Source organism: Leucoraja erinacea, chromosome 3, assembly GCF_028641065.1.
Source record: "Leucoraja erinacea ecotype New England chromosome 3, Leri_hhj_1, whole genome shotgun sequence".
Lineage (NCBI taxonomy): Eukaryota > Metazoa > Chordata > Chondrichthyes > Rajiformes > Rajidae > Leucoraja > Leucoraja erinaceus.
In genome coordinates, this window is record NC_073379.1 from 12,534,936 (window position 1) to 12,554,798 (window position 19,863).

General features: G+C 47.3%; 1 protein-coding gene and 1 long non-coding RNA gene across 5 annotated transcripts in view; one reads left to right on the top strand and one right to left on the bottom strand.

Moving 5' to 3' along the window:
- The window catches only part of LOC129695289 (dual specificity testis-specific protein kinase 1-like), a 103,295-nt gene that overhangs the window by 17,973 nt on the left and 65,459 nt on the right, over positions 1–19,863 (bottom strand). For both annotated transcript variants that reach the window (XM_055632100.1, XM_055632099.1), the window contains 2 exons: positions 7,003–7,093; positions 6,138–6,221 (listed from right to left, as the gene is read on the bottom strand). In XM_055632100.1, the coding sequence (XP_055488075.1) occupies positions 6,138–6,221; positions 7,003–7,093 (175 nt within the window). The remainder of the gene's footprint in view (positions 1–6,137; positions 6,222–7,002; positions 7,094–19,863) is intronic.
- LOC129695293 (uncharacterized) overlaps positions 1–19,863 on the top strand; it is a 52,460-nt gene that overhangs the window by 17,332 nt on the left and 15,265 nt on the right. The window contains exons 1-3 of one of the 3 annotated variants that reach the window (XR_008723136.1): positions 1,448–1,746; positions 14,960–15,210; positions 16,165–17,053. This is a non-coding gene — a long non-coding RNA (uncharacterized LOC129695293). Of the gene's footprint in view, positions 1–1,447; positions 1,747–14,959; positions 15,211–16,164; positions 17,054–19,863 lie in introns of those variants that run through there. The other 2 variants (XR_008723135.1, XR_008723134.1) reach the window with 2 other exon arrangements.

Consider the following 19,863-nt stretch of genomic DNA (forward strand, 5'->3'; position numbering starts at 1 on the left):
GACGGCATCGCTCTCAGGATCCCAGCTCCATACAAGCTTCTCCACCACGACAAGGTGACAATCCACTAAACTAAACTTGCAGAAAAGGTGCAGTATAGCTTCAGTCGACAGCATGGAACCATTCACAACAATCCAATTCCTGATATTTCAGAACATAATCTAGCTGACTCTTGAGATGCTTATGTTTTTTTTTATAATTTAGAAAAACAGAATGGAAATAGGTTCTTCGGCCCACTGAATCCACGGCAATTTTCAATTACCCATTCAATCTAGTTCTAAGTTCACCAGACTGATTCCTGGGATGTTAGGACTTTCATATGAAGAAAGACTGGATAAACTCGGCTTGTACTCATTAGAATTTAGAAGATTGAGGGGGGATCTTATAGAAACGTACAAAATTCTTAAGGAGTTTGACAGGCTAGATGCAGGAAGATTGTTCCCGATGTTGGGGAAATCCACAACAAGGGGTCACAGTTTAAGGATAAGGGGGAAATCTTTTAGGACCAAGATGAGAAAAACATTTTTCACACAGAGAGTGGTGAATCTGTGGAATTCTCTGCCACAGAAGGTGGTTGAGGCCAGTTCATTGGCTTTATTTAAGAGGGAGTTAGATGTGGCCCTTGTGGCTAATGGTATCAGGGGGTATGGAGAGAAGGCAGGTACAGGATACTGAGTTGGATGATCAGCCATGATCATATTGAATGGCGGTGCAGGCACGAAGGGCCGATTGGCCTACTCCTGCACCTATTTTTCTATGTTTCTAAGTTATCCCAGTATCACATCCACACTATGGAGAAGTTACAGATTTGGGATGTGGGAAGAATCCAGAGTCCAGAATCCCTGAGAAAATCCACGTGGTGTGAGGGAGAATGTGCAAACTTCACACAGACAGCACCCAACGTCAGGATCGAACCTGGATCTCTGGCGCTGTGAGGCAGCGGCTGTACCAGCTGCGCCGCTGTGCAATGAAACCGTACGGCTGGGACCAAAGAGATTTCAAAACGTCATGAGTAAAGGTATTAGTTTCTTGAAGGCAAGCTTGTTCAGTTTGTACAGCAAGCAGCGCCTTGCAGCAGCCAACCTTGTTTGATAACTCGTCTTAGGATGGCACAGTGATGCCATTGCTGCTTCACAGCGCCAGAGACTGGGTTCGATCCTGAATACAGGTGCTGTCTGTATGGAATTTGTACCTTCTCCCTGCGACCGTGTGGGTTTTCTCCGGGTGCTCTGTTTTCCTCCCACATTCCAAAGACATACAGGTTTGTAGGTTAATTGGCTTTGGTAAAATTGTAAATTGTCCCCATAGTGCTAGTGTACACATGATCGCTGGTCAGCGCGGACTCGGTGGGCCAATGGGCCTGTTTCCACGCTGTACGCTAAACTAAAGTAAAAGCAGGGTTGCCTGGGCATGAAGTAGGATTGCTGAACACTCACGCATGCCGAGACAGATCAGAATAAATCAACAATGTTATTTCCCAAAAGGAATGCTTATTAAAAACTGGCTAAAAGGAGCTTCAGCTGAAAGAGGCACAATGGTCGTATATACAGAATGGGCAATCGAAATTGCCAACTTTTCCTCCTTTCCACAGCCCAGAATAATGCAGATCCAGAGAAAGGATACATGAGCAAGCCCGTGTGCAATAAAAATCCACTAAATGACACCGACACACAATGACAACTCCCTTCTGCAACCCAACCCCCACATGGTGTCTGTTAGCACCCTCATCTAGATGCCATAGCTTTAAGGTGAGTGAAGCAAAGGTTAAACAAGATGTGTGGGGCATTTTATTTTTACACAGAGCTGCGGGTGCCTGGAATGTGCTGCTAGGGGTGGGAGTGGAGGCAGACACGAAAGGTGGCATTTAAGAGGCTCTTAGAAAGAGCCATGATTATGGAGGAAAATGGATCACGGGCAGGCAAATGAGATTACCTTGACATGCTCAGCACAGATATTGTGGGCTGAAGGGCCTTTGCCTGTGTTGTACTGCTCAGGAAGCACCTTAACTTAATTCACTATTATCCTGAGGATGAGATCTTATCAAGGACTATTCAGACCCCAATAGAGTAGGGGGCGCTGTCCTGTGCATGGCTGTCTGGCTCTTCATCTTTTTATTTTTATTTTAAGTTAGTTAAAGTGTTTTGTTGGAGGTCTAGACTTTTTTATTGTGGGGGGGGGGGGAAGGGGGAAACTACCTTTCAGGGTCCCTACCTGGTCGGAGAGGCAGCTTTTCTCCGGGCTGCAGCTTCGACCCGTCCTCGTGGCCTACCAGCGGGCCCGGAGCGGCGTTTCCTGTCGGGGACCGCCCAGAACCACGGATTTCAGCGGCGGCACAGCGCTGGAGCGCTATCGTGGAGCAGGCGATGCCTTGCCCGGAACAACATCGCGGAGCTGCGGGTCTGAGGAGCGGCCAGCTGCGGGCAGCGGCGCTGACTTTACATCGGGAGCCTGGGATCTCGCGACGAGATCACCAGTTGTGGAGCTCCAACCGGCGCGGCCTTGTCGGCTTTGGAAGCCGCGGCCTCCAGTGCGGAAGCGGCCGTTCCAGGGTTCCCAGGCCGCTGGGAGGACTCTCCCGACGCCGGAGCAACATCACCCGGCGAGAACGGCCAGGAACATCGGGCCTCCATAGAGGCAACTGTGGAGGCCTCAATGGGCCCGACTATGGGTGAACTGGGGTTGGGGACTGGACTTTGTGCCTTCCCTCATAATGGGAACCATTGTGGGGGGATGTTCTATGTGTTTAAGACTCTCATTGGTGTTATGTCTGTATTCTTTTTTGTGTGCTGCAAAATGGCAAAAAGCATTTCACTTCACTACACCTAGGTGTATGTGAATGTGACTAATAAAATATCTTTGATACCTTTGATCATCCCCTCTTCCCTCCTCTCCTATCAGGGAAAGGATAAAAAAAGCTTCAAACACAGACCATCAGATTCAAGAACAGCTGCCTCCCCGCTCTTGTTATAACACCCTTGAACAGACCTCTCATGAGCTTAGTGTGTAAGAAAGAACTGCTGGTTTAAATCGAAGATAGACACAAAATGCTGGAGTAACGCAGCGGGTGAGGCAGCATCTCGGCGACGTTTCGGGTCGAGACCCTTCTTCAGTCCCAAAACGTCGCCCATTCCTTATTCCTTCTCCCCAGAGATGCTGCCTCACCCGCTGAGTTACTCCAGTATTTTGTCTCATAAACTTAGGTTGTATTCCTGATCCAATCTACCTAATTGCAGCCCTTGCACTTTTTTTATCTGCACTTTCGCTTTAGCTGTAACACTATATTGGGCTCTACATTTACTTCCTTTGTGCACTACCTGATGCATTCATCTATGGTAAGAAAGCTCACAAAAACATTTTTTTTTCACTGTGTACATGTGACAATAATAAATCAATAACCAATAACTCTCAGGTGATTGAACAATAACATCATAATGCAGACTTACTCCAGCATTTTGTGTCTAACATCATAATACCACTGGATGAAGATCAGTAAATCTCTTCCTGATTACTTGTTCACTGCTTATCATTCAAGCAATAAAACTTGTCCATGCCTATTTCCTTCGCTTCATAGCTGCTGCCTCACCCACTGAATTTATCCAGCATTTTTGTCTATCTTCGATTTTCCAGCATCTGCAGTTCCTTCTTAAAAACTTGTTCATTCGTTGGACATTTGCAAATTGGAGCAACACCTCATATTTCGCTTGGGCAGCTTGCAGCCCAGTGGTATAAATCCTGATTTCTCTAGCTTCAAGTAATCATTGCATTTCCTCTCTCTCCATCCCTCCCCCACCCCTAGTCACCCTACTAGTTTCGCTGTCCTTCTGCTTAGTTTCAACATTTGTATCACTCGTTAACACTCGTATTACAGCCAACAATGAACCATTGTGAGCTCCACCTTTCCCTGATCATCTGGCTGGCTTTGATTTGTTCTTTTCATACACTTTATTCATTTGTTCTTTACATCTTTTCATATCTCTAGTTCCCCTCTCCTCTGACTCTCAGTCTGAAGAAGGGCCTCGACCTGAAACGTCACCCATTCCTTCTCTCCAGAGATGCTGCCTGAACCGCTGAGTTACTCCAGCTTTTTGTGTCTATCTTCAGCGTAAACCAGCATCTGCAGTTCCTTCCTACTCATTTATGACATTGTTGTTGGTGAGACCTTGTTTTCCTCAGACTCACTGTGCTATTTCTATACATTTTGTACTTAATCTAGGATTGTGCTTAAGTACAGTTGCACTTTACTGAACTGTATGCAAAGAAAAAGAATGTCACCGTACATGTGCTTGTAGATACTTGCACATCAAACACTGTGAAGGTGTCAGTGAAAGGAGTATTGAGTGCAGAGAATGAGTTATAGTGAGCTCTCTATTCAAAGTGTCGTATAGTATGCAATATGTCTTTCAGCCCGACTTGTCCGTGCCAACCAATATGCCTATCTACGCCAATCCCATTTTACCACATTTTATAAATTCACAGGAGCAGAATCTGGCCATACGGCCCATCGAGTCAACTCCGCCATTCAATCATGGGCGATCTATCCCTCTCAACCCCATTCTCCTGTCTTCTCCCTGTCACCCGTACTAATCAAGAAACTGTCAATCTCCGCTTTAAAAATACCCAAAGGCTTGGCAATGAATTCCACAGATTCACCACCCTCTGACGAAAGATATTCCTCCTCATCTTCTTTCTAAAGGAACGTCCTTTTATTCTTCTGGTCCTTTACTCTCCGCTAGTGGAAACATTTCCCTCTTACCTGATCCCAGTGCTATTCTTCCGTTCTCCCACCTACCCTTCTCTACATTTCTCAACCCCCCCCCCCCCACTCCCCCTCCCTCTTCCCTTGCACCTATATCCCTCCCTCTGGCTTTACATTTCACTGATCTTTCAAAACTCTTCTCTCCTATCAACACCCTTTTGTCTACTTTACTCCCATTTTGTCAGCCTTTTGTTTCCCCTTCATCTCTGTCCTTTATGCACCTGTCTGCCAAATTAAAAAAAAATACCCTCACCTGTATCCAACCATCACCTGCCAGGCTTTGTCCTGCCCCCATCTCTTTTACAGCTTTCTCTCTCCCCCCCACCCCCTCCCACTACAATCAGTTTGAAGAAAGGTCCTGACCCAAAAAGTCGCTTATCCGTGTCCTCTAGATGTGCTGCCTGACCCGCTGAGATACTCTGGCACTTTGTTCTGCCCACAATTGAGATGAATAAAGGTGCAGCGTATGCCAAAAGGGCTGAGAAACAAGTAAGCTCCACACTTCCGTGCCTCTTGGTAACTTGTCAGTGATTGGTTTCAGCGACTATGCTCAGGGACACACCAAGCTTTTCTTCCCCTCTGAGAAATATATCTGATTCCACTGCCTTCTCCGGCAGTGAGTTTAAGACATTAACCTCCAGAACGTGGGGCAGCACAGTGGCGCAGCGGTAGAATTGCTGCCTCACAGCGGCAGAGACCCGGGTTCGATCCCGGCCACGGGTGCTGCATGTATGGAGTTTGTACGTTCTCCCCGTGATCGTGTGGGTTTTCTCTGGGTCCTCTGGCTTTGTCCCACACTCCATAGATGTACTGGTTTGTAATTGGCTTTGGAAAAATGGTACATTGTCCCTAGTGTATGTAGGATAGTGTTAGTGTGCGGGGATCGTAGGTCGACGCAGACTCGGTGGGCCGTAGGGCCTGTTTCTGCACTGTTTCACAAAACGAAAAACTAAACTGAATTAAACTAAATTCAAAACAAAAAAAAAGTTAAAATGTTAAAGATTGCTCTTTTAAAGTATTTCTTTAAAATGCTTACTCAATGGTTCAATAACGTTCAGGGTGAGATTTTTGGATAGTGGTGCAGCGGTGGAGTTGCTGCCTTACAGTGCCTGAGACCTGGGTTCGATCCTGACTATGGGTGCTGCATGTATGCAGTTTGTACATTCCCCCTGTGACCAGGTGGGTTTTCTACAGGTTCACTGGTTTCCTTCCGCATTCCAACGACATGCAAGTTTGTAGGTTAATTGGCTTCCATAAATTGACCCCGGTGTTTTGGATAGAACTAGTGTACGTGCGATCGCTGGTTGGCGCGAACACAACGCTGTGTCTCCAAAATGAATTAAACTCGAAGGAACAAAATAAATGCAGGGTGGTTGTTGTTACCTCAGTGCGGGGCATGTAGTCGGGGTCAGCGGGTATTCTGGCAATCATCTCGCACAGAATGATGCCGTAAGCGAAGATATCCGTCTGCATGAGGGTGAGAAGGAAGCAACATTTTAAATGGTTGACGTGGTCACAGACTGCCAATCGACGCATTGATCCAAATGGATGGGACATCTTGATTGGCAACTCAAATACCAAGGAAGAAGATTGCAAAAAGTGGAGAACACGGCCCAGTCCATCAACGGGTACTGAGCTCCCCATCATCAACGGGACCGACATGTGGTACGGCCTCTAAATGTCAGCGCGCATTATCAGAGACACACACTACCCTGGGCACAATCCCATTTCACTCCTGCCATCGGGAAGAAGGTATAGGAGCCTTGGAGGTATAGAGGTAAACTATAATGACCAGGTCCAGGAGCAGCTTCTTCCCAACAACCTTCAGGCTATCAAACACCACAACTCCAAATAAACTCCGAATTACCTAAACTTGAGGGCATACACAACTTGTTTCATACACGGAGTTTCATTGCCATATGTCCCAGAAAGGAACAAGGAATATATATGGACACACACACACACATATATATATATATACACATATACATACACACTAGACCATAATTTTATATATACACAAAAAAACTTTTTGTTGTTTCTGGTGGGTTTTACAGAGTTCTATGTTTACATGTCTGTTGTGCTGCTGCAAGTAAGAAATTAATAGTTCTGTTTCAGGACATATGACAATAAAACACTCTTGACCCTTAAAGGGCCTTTTCCGTGCTCTCTGACTGCACCCTTGTCACGGGGGGTCATGTGTTACTGTACGAGTGGCCGTGTGCTTGCGTTAGCTGCCTGCTTTTACCTTCTCGTCGTATAGCTCTCCTCTCAGGACCTCGGGTGCCATCCAGTAGGGTGATCCCACCACCGCCAATCGCTCCTTCTCCCCGTCACCGCTGTGGAATGAAAACAGTCACCAGTGTGTGACCATGCAACCTCGTGAAAAACAGGCCAACTGATGAACAGGTATTACAGATATCATGCCTGCCAGGAGCAGCACAACACTACACGTCATGCTGCCTCGGCGAGGCCAGCAGCATAATCAAGGACCAGTCTCACCCTGGTCACTCCCTCCTCTGCACACCTCCAGATTTAGGGACAGTTTATTTCCAGCTATTATCAGGCAACTGAACCATCCTATCACCAACTAAGCAGTCCTGAGTAGAAGCAGACATACTAGCCAGGTAAACACGAGCTTGAACAGCACCTTGCGAACCATCACTGGGTGCCTTCAACCTACTCCAGTCGAGCAGCTCCCTATATTTACAGGCATTCCGCCTGCAGGGATCCGAAGGCAAGCAGCAACTCTGGCACTATCTCGTCGTGCCATGGACCCAGATCACCTCCTCCATCAGACTATCAGCAGAGAGCAGAGGCCACCCTGACTGAAGTGGACGTCACCCCTTTGCTTCACATGGAAAACAACTCCGAGCATCCATCCAGCCAACTGAGACCAAAGCACACTGGATAGCCACCAAGTGGTCACAGGAGTGGAAGGCAACCTCATCTCCATTACACAGCTACATCTCTTCACCAGATAAAAGCTGTCCAGGGTCTGACCTCCCCAGAGGAGCATGGGTGAAGCTCAACAGACTTGGTACTGGAGTTGGGCGTTTCAATGCCAGCATGTGGAGATGGGGGCTCCACCAGAGCCCAGCCTGTGAATGCGGAGCAGAACAACAGACAGCCAACCATGTCATCTCTGGGTGCCCGCTCTACCACCCACCAAATGGAGCTCAGGGCCTGGCAGACATTGATGCAGAGACAACAACCTGGCTGCTCAATTCCCGGCTTGAGATCTAACTACTCCTTTGGTTTATTTATGTTTCATTCACAAGAAGAAGAAGGTACCATCTTCCTCATTGGAGACATTTGGATTCTTTTTAATCGGACTTTACTGGACTATATCTTGCACGCTACGTTATTCCCTTTATCCTGTATCTGTACATTGTGGACGGCTCGATTGTAATCATGTACAGTTGTACCGTTGACTGGATATGGCCATTGCTTTAAGAGGTGGCTGCAAAGATTGCACACCACCGTGCATTAATGGAACTTGCACTTCAGTGCATCTTACAAGTGCCACTGAGTAGTACAGCACGGAATCAGGCCAACTCGACCCACTTTGTCCATGCCGACTAAGTTGGTATATTGGGCCTGTCTCAGTTGCCTGCATTTAGCCCATATCTCTGATCTTCAAACCTAACAGTTTAAAATTTACTGTAAACAGCATTACACTGACACTCAACGCTATTTTAACCAATAACTGAAGTGTGAAACAAAATCTAATCTTCAGCGTTTTTTTAATTAAAATTATCTGGTTTACTTCTTGAACTAATTTAATCTGCAGTTGAGATGCACTTTGAGGCATCATATAACCAAACAAACAAGCAGCAGGAATAGGCCACACAATCCCTTTAACTTGTTCTGACATTTTTAATAAGATCAGGGATCATTCAATTCCCATTTTCCTATCTATTCCCGGTGACCTTTCCAGATCTTATCAAATACCATCCCATCTCTGTCGTAAAACTTCCATGGAGGAAGGCTTTCGAAGACTCACAATATCTCTGAGAGACCTTTGGGTCGATGGTGGAGAAAGTTAGCAGCTTCAAATACCTAGGGGTTAACATCTTGGACGATCAATCCTGGGACAAGAACCTCGATACAATCACGAAGAAGGTTCATCGGCACATCTACTTTCTTGGAATTTTAAAGAGATTCGGTTTATCTCCAAATACCCTAAACAAAATCTTTACTGGTGTACTTTAGAACGTATCCTTTAGACATTAAACTTAGAGATACAGTGCGGAAGCACGCCTAGCACGCCTATCGGCCCACCCAGTCCGCACCAAACATCGATCCCCATACACTAGCACCTTCCCACACTTTAGGCACAATTTACAATTTTACTGAAGCCAATTAACCTACAAACCCAGTGTTTAAGAAGGAACTGCAGATGCTGGAGAATCGAAGGTTACACAAAAAAGCTGGAGAAACTCAGCGGGTGCAGCAGCATCTATGGAGCGAAGGAAATAGGCAACGTTTCGGGCCGAAACCCTTCTTCAGTTTCTCCAGCTTTTTTGTGTAACCTACAAACCCACACGCCTTTGGAGTGTGGGGGGGGGGGGGAACCGGAGCACCCGAAGTAAACAAGGAGAACGTACAAACTCCGTACAGACAGCACCCATGGTCAGGATCGAACATGGATATCTGGCGCTCTACAGCAGCAACTCTACTGCTGTGCCGCCGTGCCGCTCTCTAAACAAAATCTTTACAGATACACTGCAGGAAGTATCCTGACTGGTTGCATCACGGCCTAGTACAGATATTCCAAAACACAAGGTCTCAAGCGGCTGAAGAGAACGAGGCGGGACCTGGCGGCAGTAGGCCCGGTTGGCCGCTGTGTGAAGATGAGAATGTTCAATAAACCTTTGTAACTTTTGTTGCTGCTGGAAAGTGGGGTACTGCCTTTAGGTACTGCCTAGGTGAGGTCGACTGGACCATTTGCACAGACCGGATTGTGTGCAAACACAAAGAATATCACTGGACCTAGGTACATGTGGCAGAAAAGTATAATTGAATCAGAGAGCAGTGGACTCAGTCCAGTCCATCACGGGCACTGCCCCCCCCACCATCGACAGTATCTACACCAGTCGCTGCCTCAAGAATGCAGCATCTATCACCAAGGATCCCCACCAACCAGGCCGTGCCCTCTTCTCACTGCTACCGTCGTGCAGGAGGTACAGAAGCCTGAAGTCCCACCCCACCAGCTTCAGGAACAGCTACTTCCCTGCAACCATTTTGTTCTTGAACCGACCCGCACCTCCCTAATCCCACCTCGGCAACGGAACACTACGCACCACCTCTTGCTCTACCGGGGACTTGTTATTCTTCTTTTCTAATTATGTTATTGCACTGCACTCGTTTTTTTTGCAGTCTTCTTTCTTTTTGAATGTTATGACTATGCGTATGTTTCCCTGTGTATGTGTGCCTGTGGTGCTGCTGCAAGCAAGATCATTCATTGTATCTGAGATTGAGTTAATTTTTTTGTCACGTGGACTGAGGTTCAGTGAAAGCATTTGTTGCGTGCTAACCAGTCAGCGGAAAAACAATACGTGATTACAATCGAGCCGTCCACAGTGTACAGATACATGATAACAGGAATGTGATAAACGGGAATAACGTTTAGTGTTAAATAAAACCAGTAAAGTCCGATCATCGATAGTTTGAGGGTCTCCAATGAGCTAAATATTAGTTCAGGACTGCTCTCTTGTAGGTAGGATGGTTCAGTTGCCTGATAACAGCTGGGAAGAAACTGTCCCTGAATCTGGACGTGTGCGTTTTCACACTTCTGTACCTCTTGCCTGATGGCAGAGGGGAGAATCGGGAGTGACCAGGGTGCGACTGGTCCTCGATTATGCAGCTGGCCTTCCGAGTCGGCGTGAGGTATAAATGGAGTCAATGGAAGGGAGGTTGGTTTGTGTGATGGTCTGGGCTGCGTCCACAATTCGCTGCAATTTCTTGCGGTCTTGGATGGAGCTGTTCCCAAACCGTGTGGTGATGCATCCCGATGAAATGCTTTGTATGGTGCATGTGTAGAAGTTGGTGAGAGTTATAGGGGACATGCCGAACTTCTAAGGAAGGAAAGTTGTTGGTGTGCATTATACATTGTACCAGATTTTTTAGTGCATCCACGATTGCATCAAATGTCAGAAAAGATGTGAGGGATTGAGGGACATTCCTGCTCACCTCCGGACTTTGTTGTATCATCTGTTTATCAAAACCACTCTCGCCTGTGCTCACCTATGACCCGCCGATCTTTGTCCTGCCCCTCCTCTCTTCTAGCTTTTTCTCCTCCCACCCCTGCAATCAGACTGAAGAAGGGTCCTGAGCAGAAACATTACCTATCCATGTTCTCCAGAGATGCTGCCTGACCTGCTGAGTTATTCCAGCACTCTGTGAAACGTCACCTATCCATGTTCTCCACAGATGCTGCCTGTCCCGCTAAGTTCCAGCACTCTGTGTCTTTCCTACTCTGCTACTTGCGTGTGTTTGTTGATATGCTGTATCGATATACTTGTGATGTATCACAACCACATATATCACAACCATAGATTAAATTAGTTCAGTATACAGTATAATTCTGATAGACCATGAAGATCAGATATTGTTTCACACTCAATGTATTGATGTTAAAATGCGATTGGGTTCCACTGTAATGTCGCTGAGACTTTAGACTTTGGAGATAAAACGCGGAAACAGGCCCTTTGAGTCTTTGACGACCAGCGATCGCCCCATACACTGACTCTATCCCACACAATCAGAACAATTTACAATTTTATGGAAGCCAATTAACCAGGCCGCGGTGCAACCAGTCAGGGTACGTTCCACAGTACATCTCTAAAGGTTGTTAAGAGTATTCAAAGACATACAGAATATCCTTAAACCAGTCTCGTGATAATAAACGAGCTGCAAATGCTGGTTTACAAAAAAGAGAAGTAAAGTGCTGGAGTAACGCAGCGGGTCAGACAGCATCTCTATATAACATAGATTTAGACTTTAGAGATAAAGGCTCAGTGGGTCTGGGCCAACCAGTGGTCATCCTGTACATTAGCACTATCCTACACACTCGGGGCAATTTACAATTAACCTACAAACCTGTACATATTTGGAGTGCGGGAGGAAACCGGAGCACCCGGAGAAAACACATGCGGTCAAAGGGAGAACTCCGTACAGGCAGCACCAGAACAAACCCAGGCAGCAACTCAACTGCTGTGCCACTGTGCTGCCCATTTTGGGACCATTAAATAAGGTCCTGTCCTGAAATGCCGCTATCCACATTCTTCAGAGATTATGCTTGACCCACTGAGTTACGCTAGCACTTTGCGTCTTTTCTTGTGACAATAAACCTAAACTTGAAACTTAAATTAGCCTCATCTCCATCTTAGCTTGGTGACCCCATATTTTTAAATCCAAGACTGCAAGAAATTGCAGAGAGTTGTGGACCATCAAACAAACCAACCTCTCTTCCATTGACTCAATTTACACTCCATGCTGCCTCGGCAAGGCCAGCAGCATCATCAAGGACCAGTCTCACCCCGGCCACTCCCTCCTCTCCCCTCTCCCATCCGTCAAGAGGTACAAAAGTGTGAAAACGCACACCTCCAGATTCAGTGATAGCTTCTTCCCAGCTGTTATCAGGCAACTGAACCATCCTATCAACACCAAAGAATGGTAGCCACAAAATGCTGAAGTAACTCAGCGGTGCAGGCAGCATCTCTAGAGAGAAGGAATGGGTGACGTTTAGGGTCGAGACCCTTCTACAGTCTGAAGAAGGGTCTCGACCCTCAACGTCATCCATTCTTTCTCTCCAGAGATGCTGCCTGTCCTGCTGAGTTACTCCAACATTTTGTGTCTATCTTCGATTTAAACCGGCATCTGCAGTTACTTCCTGCACAACTAGAGATTGGTCCTGAGCTGCTATTTACCTCAGATGGACACTATCTTTAAATGGGCTTCACTGGACTTTATCTTGCACTAAACGTTATTTCCTTTATCCTGTGCATGTACACTGTGGACGGCTCGATTGAGTCGGTCTCTTCCGTTGACTGGTTAGTACGCAAAAAAAAAAAGCTTTCCACGGTACCTCGGTACATGTGACAATAAATTAAACTAAATAGTGACCCTGTGCCTTGGTTATCCCCAAGAAGACACACTCTCCACACCCACCCCGTCAGGAACGTAAGCTGCCAGTAAAAAAACTTCAACCACTGACATTCAAGGCCGTTTCCAATCCACACTGAACAAACACGCTATGACAGGTAGACAGACAATCCAATAACTCGGGATTCATTTTACAACCTGGTGCAAGAGCCTGCCAGGCACTTAACTGTTTATTCAAGAGATATCACACTGAACCAAAGGTCAGGCAATAAATATTGTCACATCAAAATGTCAACTGTCTCATGGTGACAGAATTTCATACTTCAGACTGATGTCGCTGGGCCCAGTATAATCTGAATTTACAGCTGTGGTGGCTCAGACAGATTGTTACAACAGCAACAACTAGACACAGAAGGTTAGTATTTAAAAAAAAGGAAACTGCAATTAGCCCATACACAGCGCGGAAACAGCCAGCCCACCAGCCAGCGATCACCCCATACACTCGAACAATCCTACACACTAGGGACAATTTAGAATTTTTGTGATTTTACAATGTTTACCGAAGCCAGGGAAACCGGAGCACCCAGAAACCCCATGCAGTCACACGGAGAATGTACAAACTCTCTGCAGAGTTTGTACGATCGCCCTGAGACCGCATGGGTTTTCCCTGGGTGCTCCGGTTTCCTCCCACACTCAAAGGATGTGCAGGTTTGTAGGTTCATTCGCTTGGGTAAAGATTGTAAATTGTGACTAGTATTTAGGATAGTGCTCGTGTACAGGGATCGCAGGTTGGCACGGACTTGGTGGGCCGAATGGCCTGTTTCCGCGCTGTATCTCTAAACTAAATCTCCAAGCTAAACTAATTGCCCGGTCCATCACAGATACTGACCTCCCACCATCAAAGGGATCGAAAGGAGGCTCTGCCTCAAAAGGGCAGACAATTTCATCAAAGACCCACATCACCCTGGCCATGCTCTCATCTCGCTGCTACCATCAGGAAAAAGGTTTAGGAATTTGCAAACTGTGACCACCAAATCTAGATAGCTTCTTCCCAGCAACTTGAACACTAAACACTACTAACCTTGTCGAGAAACTTCAATTAATGAGTTGCTCTACGGACATTGGGTGTTTTGCACTAGTGGTTATTCATTCACTGCATTTTTTTTGTTTATTAAATATGAGGGTGTCACAGTGCACCCACATATTTATGGCAGAGACCCGTGTCCGATCCTGACCTCGGCTGCTGTCTGTGTAGAGTTTGCACATTCTCCCTGTGACCATGTGGGTTTTCTCCAGGTGCTCCTGTTTCCTCCCACATCCCAAAGACGTGCGGGTTTGTAAGTTAATTGGCTCTCTGTAAAATTGTCGCTAGTGTGCAGGGAGTGGATGAGAAAGTGGGATAGCATAGAACTAGTGCGAACAGGTGATCGGTGGTCAGCGTGGACTCTGTGGGCCGAAGGGCCTGTTTCCGTGCTGTATTTCTAAACTAAACTAGACCAGGCTATATTTGTTGTTGTTGTATTTACTGCCTGTTACGCTGCTACAAGTAGGAATTTCATTGTTCCATTGTCGGTACATATATCTAACTCTTGCCCTCAGTACTAGATTACTATTCTATGCAAGCTGGCTTTCGTTCTGTAACAGTTTTCAGCACATCTGAGTCCTTACATTTGAGTTGGGGGAGTCCAGAACCAGGGGCTACAGTGTAAAGAGGCCATTTAGAACAGAGATGAGGAATAACCTTTTCACGCAGAGAGGTGTGAATCTGGGGAATTCGCTGCCTCAGAAGGCAGTGGAGACCAATTCTCTGGATGCTTTCAAGAGAGAGCTAGGTAGAGCTCTTAAAGATAGCGTAGTCAGGGGATACGGGGAGAAAGCAGGAATGGGGCACTGAGAGTGGATGATCAGCCATGATCAGAGTGAATGGCGGTGCTGGCTCGAAGGGCCGAATGGCCTACTCCTGCACCTATTGTCGAATGTCTATTGTCTAATCATATTTTCTTGTCTATCACCTCCGACCCTTTATCATTGTCCAGTTTGCAACGTAACCGCACGAACAATCTATCTGATCACACATCTTCTCTTTGTGTTTACAGGGTGGCGGTGAGAGTCGCTGCCTCACAGCGCCAGGGTCCCGGGTTCGATCCTGACCTCGGGTGCTGCCAATGGGCGGAGATTGCACGTTCTCCCTGAGAGCTCATGGGTTTCCACAAGGTGCTCCAGTTTCCACCAGCGTGGGCTTGTAGGTTAATTGCCCTCCACACTTCACGCTGCCTCGGCAAGGCCGCCAGCATCATCAAGAACCAGCGTCATCCCGGACGCTCCCTCTTCTCCACTGTCCCATCAGGTAAGAGGTAGCGAAGTGTGAAATCGCACTCATAAAAGAGTTCAGGGACAGGACCAGTGATTGTGATTGTCCGACGTACCCTACAAAGAGGCAGACAAACAGACGTACCCTACAAAGAGTGCTGGCTCGAAGGGCCGAATGGCCTACTCCTGCACCTATTGTCCATTGCATACCTGGGGCCCATGCGAGTGCAGAGTTAAGAACCAGCCTCACCCTGGTTACTCCCTCTGCTCCCCCATCCCATCAGGCAAGAGGTACAGAAATTTGAAAACGCACACTTCCAGATTCAGGATCAGATTGCTGGCTGTTACCAGGCAACTGAACCATCCTCTCACCAACTAGAAAGTGGTCCTGACCTCCCATGTACTCGATTGGAGACATTCAAACTATTTTTATTCGGACTGTACTGGGCTTTATCTTGTACTAAATGTTATTCCCTTTATCCTGTATCTGTACACTGTGACAGCTTAATTTGTAATCATGTTTACTCTCTCCACTGACTGGCTAGCACGCAACAAAAAAGCTTTTCACTGTACCTTGGTACACGTGACAATAAACTAAACCATCAGCTATTGTCTGCTTGCTGTCTGGTGATATGTGACTCAATTGCCTGTAAACTGCCTGGTTGTGAGCTGCACGCACTTGGCAACCCAACCAAGCAGAGCGACAAGGCTGTGGGTTCAAACTTGTTTGTAAATACCACCCATACATTTATAATGGAGAGATTCAGTGAGATAAATGTAGCAACAGTGAATCAAGCTGTGTGTGTTCAGGATTTTTTCCTATTAATTAGATATAGATTTCATTTTTTGTAATTTAGTTGAATACAGTTTCAAGATACAGCGTTGAAACGGGCTCTTTGGCCCACCGAGTCTGTCCCGACCAGCGATCACCCCATACACTGTCTAAAGAAGGGTCTCGGAACGAAATGTCACCTATTCCTTTTCTCCACAGATGCTGCCCGACTCGCTGAGTTACTCCAGCTTTTTGTGTCTATCTTCGGTGTAAACCAGCATCTGCAGTTCCTTCCTAAGCGTACACTAGTACTAGACCACACACGGGGGGTGATATACAGAAGCCAATTAACCTACAAACTCGCACGTCTTTGGGATTCCTTGTAAAGTCTATGTGACTTTTAGGTATGATTTATGTGTCAGTGTGTTGTCCGAGTCTATGTGTCTGTGATGCTGCTGCAAGCAAGATTATCATTGTCCCGGTACCTAACCCTAACCATACTGGTGCAAATGACCATAAACTCGACATAGCTTCTGTATCTCACAAAAGGCATTTGAATGTCTTTAGACTTTAGAGATACAGCGTGGAAACAGGCCCTTCGGCCCACGGAGTCCGTGCCGACCAGTGATCACCCCGTACACTAGCACTATCCTACACAGTAGGGACAATTTACAATTTTACCAAAGTCAATTAAAAACTACATAACCTACATCTTTGGAGTGTGGGAGGAAACCGGAGCACCCGGAGAAAACACATGCGGTTACGGGGAGAATGTACCGTACAAACTCCATACAGACAGCACCTGTAGTCAGGATCGAACCTGGATCTCTGGCTGTAAGGCAGCAATTTCCCCGCTACGCCATTGTGCCATTCGTTTGTTCTTGATGCCTGTCAGAATAATATTGGGCCTGGATGCAACCACACGTGGATCAAACAAACAAACTGCTGGAGGAACACAGCAGGTCAGGGCGAAATGTCCCGACCTGAAACGTTGTCTGTCCCTTCTCTCCACAGATGCTGCCTGACCTGCTGTGTTCCTCCAGCCTGTTTAATTTGCAGATATCCGGCACCATGGCGCTTCAGGTAGAGGCGCTGCCCAGCAGAGTAAGAGACCTGGGTTCGATCCTGACCTCGGGTGCTGTCTGTATGGAGTTTGCACATTCTCCCTGTGACCGCATGGGTTTCCTCCAGGTGCTCCAGTTTCTTCCCACATTCTAAAGACGCGAGGGTTTGTAGGTTAATTGGCCCTCTGTAAAAAATGCTCCTGGTGTGAAGGGAGTGGATGAGTAAGTGGGATATCAAAGAACTCGTGTGAACAGGTGATCGATGGTCGGCGTGGGCTGCAGGGCCTGTTTCCATGATACATAGTGTCGTAGATTTATATAGTCACATCGTATCGACACAGGCCCTTCGTCCCAATGTCCACATTGTCAAACATGCCCCATCTACACTATCCCCACCTGCCTATATTTGGCCCATATCCGTCTAAACCTATCCAATCCATGCACCTTTCCAGACTCTGCATTCACCCGATCTATTCCCCTCATGATTTTATCTACCTCTATAAGATCACTCCTCATCCTCCTGCATTCCATTGGAATAAAGTCCCAGCCTACTCAACCTCTCCCTACAGCTCAGGCCATCGAGTCCTGGAGACATCCTCGGAAAATTTTCTTTGCACCCTTTCCAGTTCAAGAATATTTTTCCGGTAATATCTTTCAATCAATCAATCAATCAATCCGCCGTCTCTAGAGTCTCCTGTGTTGGAGTATGCGCTCGAAGACAAGGACTGACCTAAGACAGACCTTCCAAAGATTGCAGAAGAATCAGCCTCCTTACTATTGCCTTTGAAAACACGCACACACACGTGTGCACATGCCCACACGCATGCAACCACACGCATGCACACACACATGCACACACACTCGCAGACATGCACACGCCCATACATGCACGCGCACACACATGCACACATGTACACTCACACACAAAATCACACATGCATACACTCATGCACACACACACACCATCACGCACACACAGGCAGACAGACACACACACGGACACACACATACACACTCATACATATATAGGCTGCACACCGCATGCACAAGCAGGCACGCGCTCGTGCATCCACACACATAAACTTACATACACACATATACGTACACACAGGCGCACTCATATGGTAGTGTGCGCTCATAGGCAAGGACTAGTGTATGACAGACCCTCCAAAGATTGCAGAAGAACCATCCTCCTAACTATTGCCTTTGAAAACACACACGCGCGCACGAGCACGCACATACTCACACTCAGAAGCAAACATGCATGCGCACACACACACACAGACAGGCACGCGTACACATGCAGGCACACACACGTACAGACACAGACACTCACACACACACACCGTCCCAAACACGCCAACAGACATGCGCATGCAGTCGCATGCAGGCACATGCTCACGGATGCAGGCACACGCTCACGCATGCACACACATACGCATACGTACAAACATATATGTACACAAACACACGCACACACACTCACACAGTAGTATGCGTTTCTAGCCAAGGACTGAATGTATAACAGACCTTCCAAAGAATGCAGAACCATCCTATCCTAACTATTGCCTTTAAACACACATGATGCATAAACATAGATGCAGCATCATACATACATGTCACGGGAACACACAGGAGGAATATACATACAGTCACACTCACACCAAACAGAGAGATGCATCACACAGACACCACGCACACTCACACCCACATAAAGAAGCACACACAATTATAAAAACACGCACGCCTTCAAGCACGCATAGCACCTCACACACCACACACACACAGTGTTGACACACACACACACATCACACACCACACACAAACGCCCAGAGTGTGCCGCATATGTCGCTGGCTAAAGCCCCGATATCCCTCTAAACCCTGCAGCCCAGGTCTGTACCTCTCTAACGGCTGCAGAACATGGACAGGTCTCCCAGCATCATCAACTACCTCCTGCGGCAGAATGTTAGCAAAGTCACCCGCACACCCAAAGAGATGTAAAATGCCTCACACAGACACCACGGCTCACAACTACATAGGAAGAAGCACTTTGTAATTATAAAAACACTGCAAACCTTCAAGCACTCATAGCACCTCATAGCCAACTAAATACAGTGTTGAGACAGACAGGCCTATCGGCCCCACAACCCTACGCCGCCCAACATGCTGCATTTGCACATATGCTTCTGCCCCGTATCCCTCTAAACCTGCCCCATCCATGCACCTCTATAACGGTTTCTTAAACATTACACCATGGCACACACGGGCAGTCACGGTGGCGCAGCGGTAGAGTTGCTGCCTTACAGCGAATGCAGCGCCAGGGTCCCGGGTTCAATCCCGACCACGGGTGCTGTCTGTGCGGAGTTTGTACGTTCTCCCCGTGACCTGCGGTGGGTGTTCTCTCAGATCTTCCGTTTCCTCCCACACTCTAAAGACATGCAGGTTTGTAGGTTAATTGGCTTGGTGTAAATGTAAAATATTGTCCCCGGTGAGTGTAGGATAATGTTAGTGTACGGGGATCACAGGTCGGCGCCGACCCGGTCATAGAGCGTGGAAACAGGCCCTTCAGACCAACTTGCCCACACAACCAGGTGGCACAGTAGTAGAGTAGCTGCCATAAGGCTTCAGAGACCCGGGTTTGATCCTGACTACGGGTGCTGTCTGTACGGAGTTTGCATGTTGGGGGTGGGGGGGGGGGGGGGGGGGGGGAGGGTGGGGGGGGGGGGGGGGGGTGGGAGAAGGGGGGTGGTCAGGAAGATGACAGCAGGAGGGAGGCAAGTGCTCTCTGCAGAGCCATATCCCGCTGAGTGTATTCTGGTACCTGCTGGGAGCCCTGTGTCCATCCCCCCCCCCC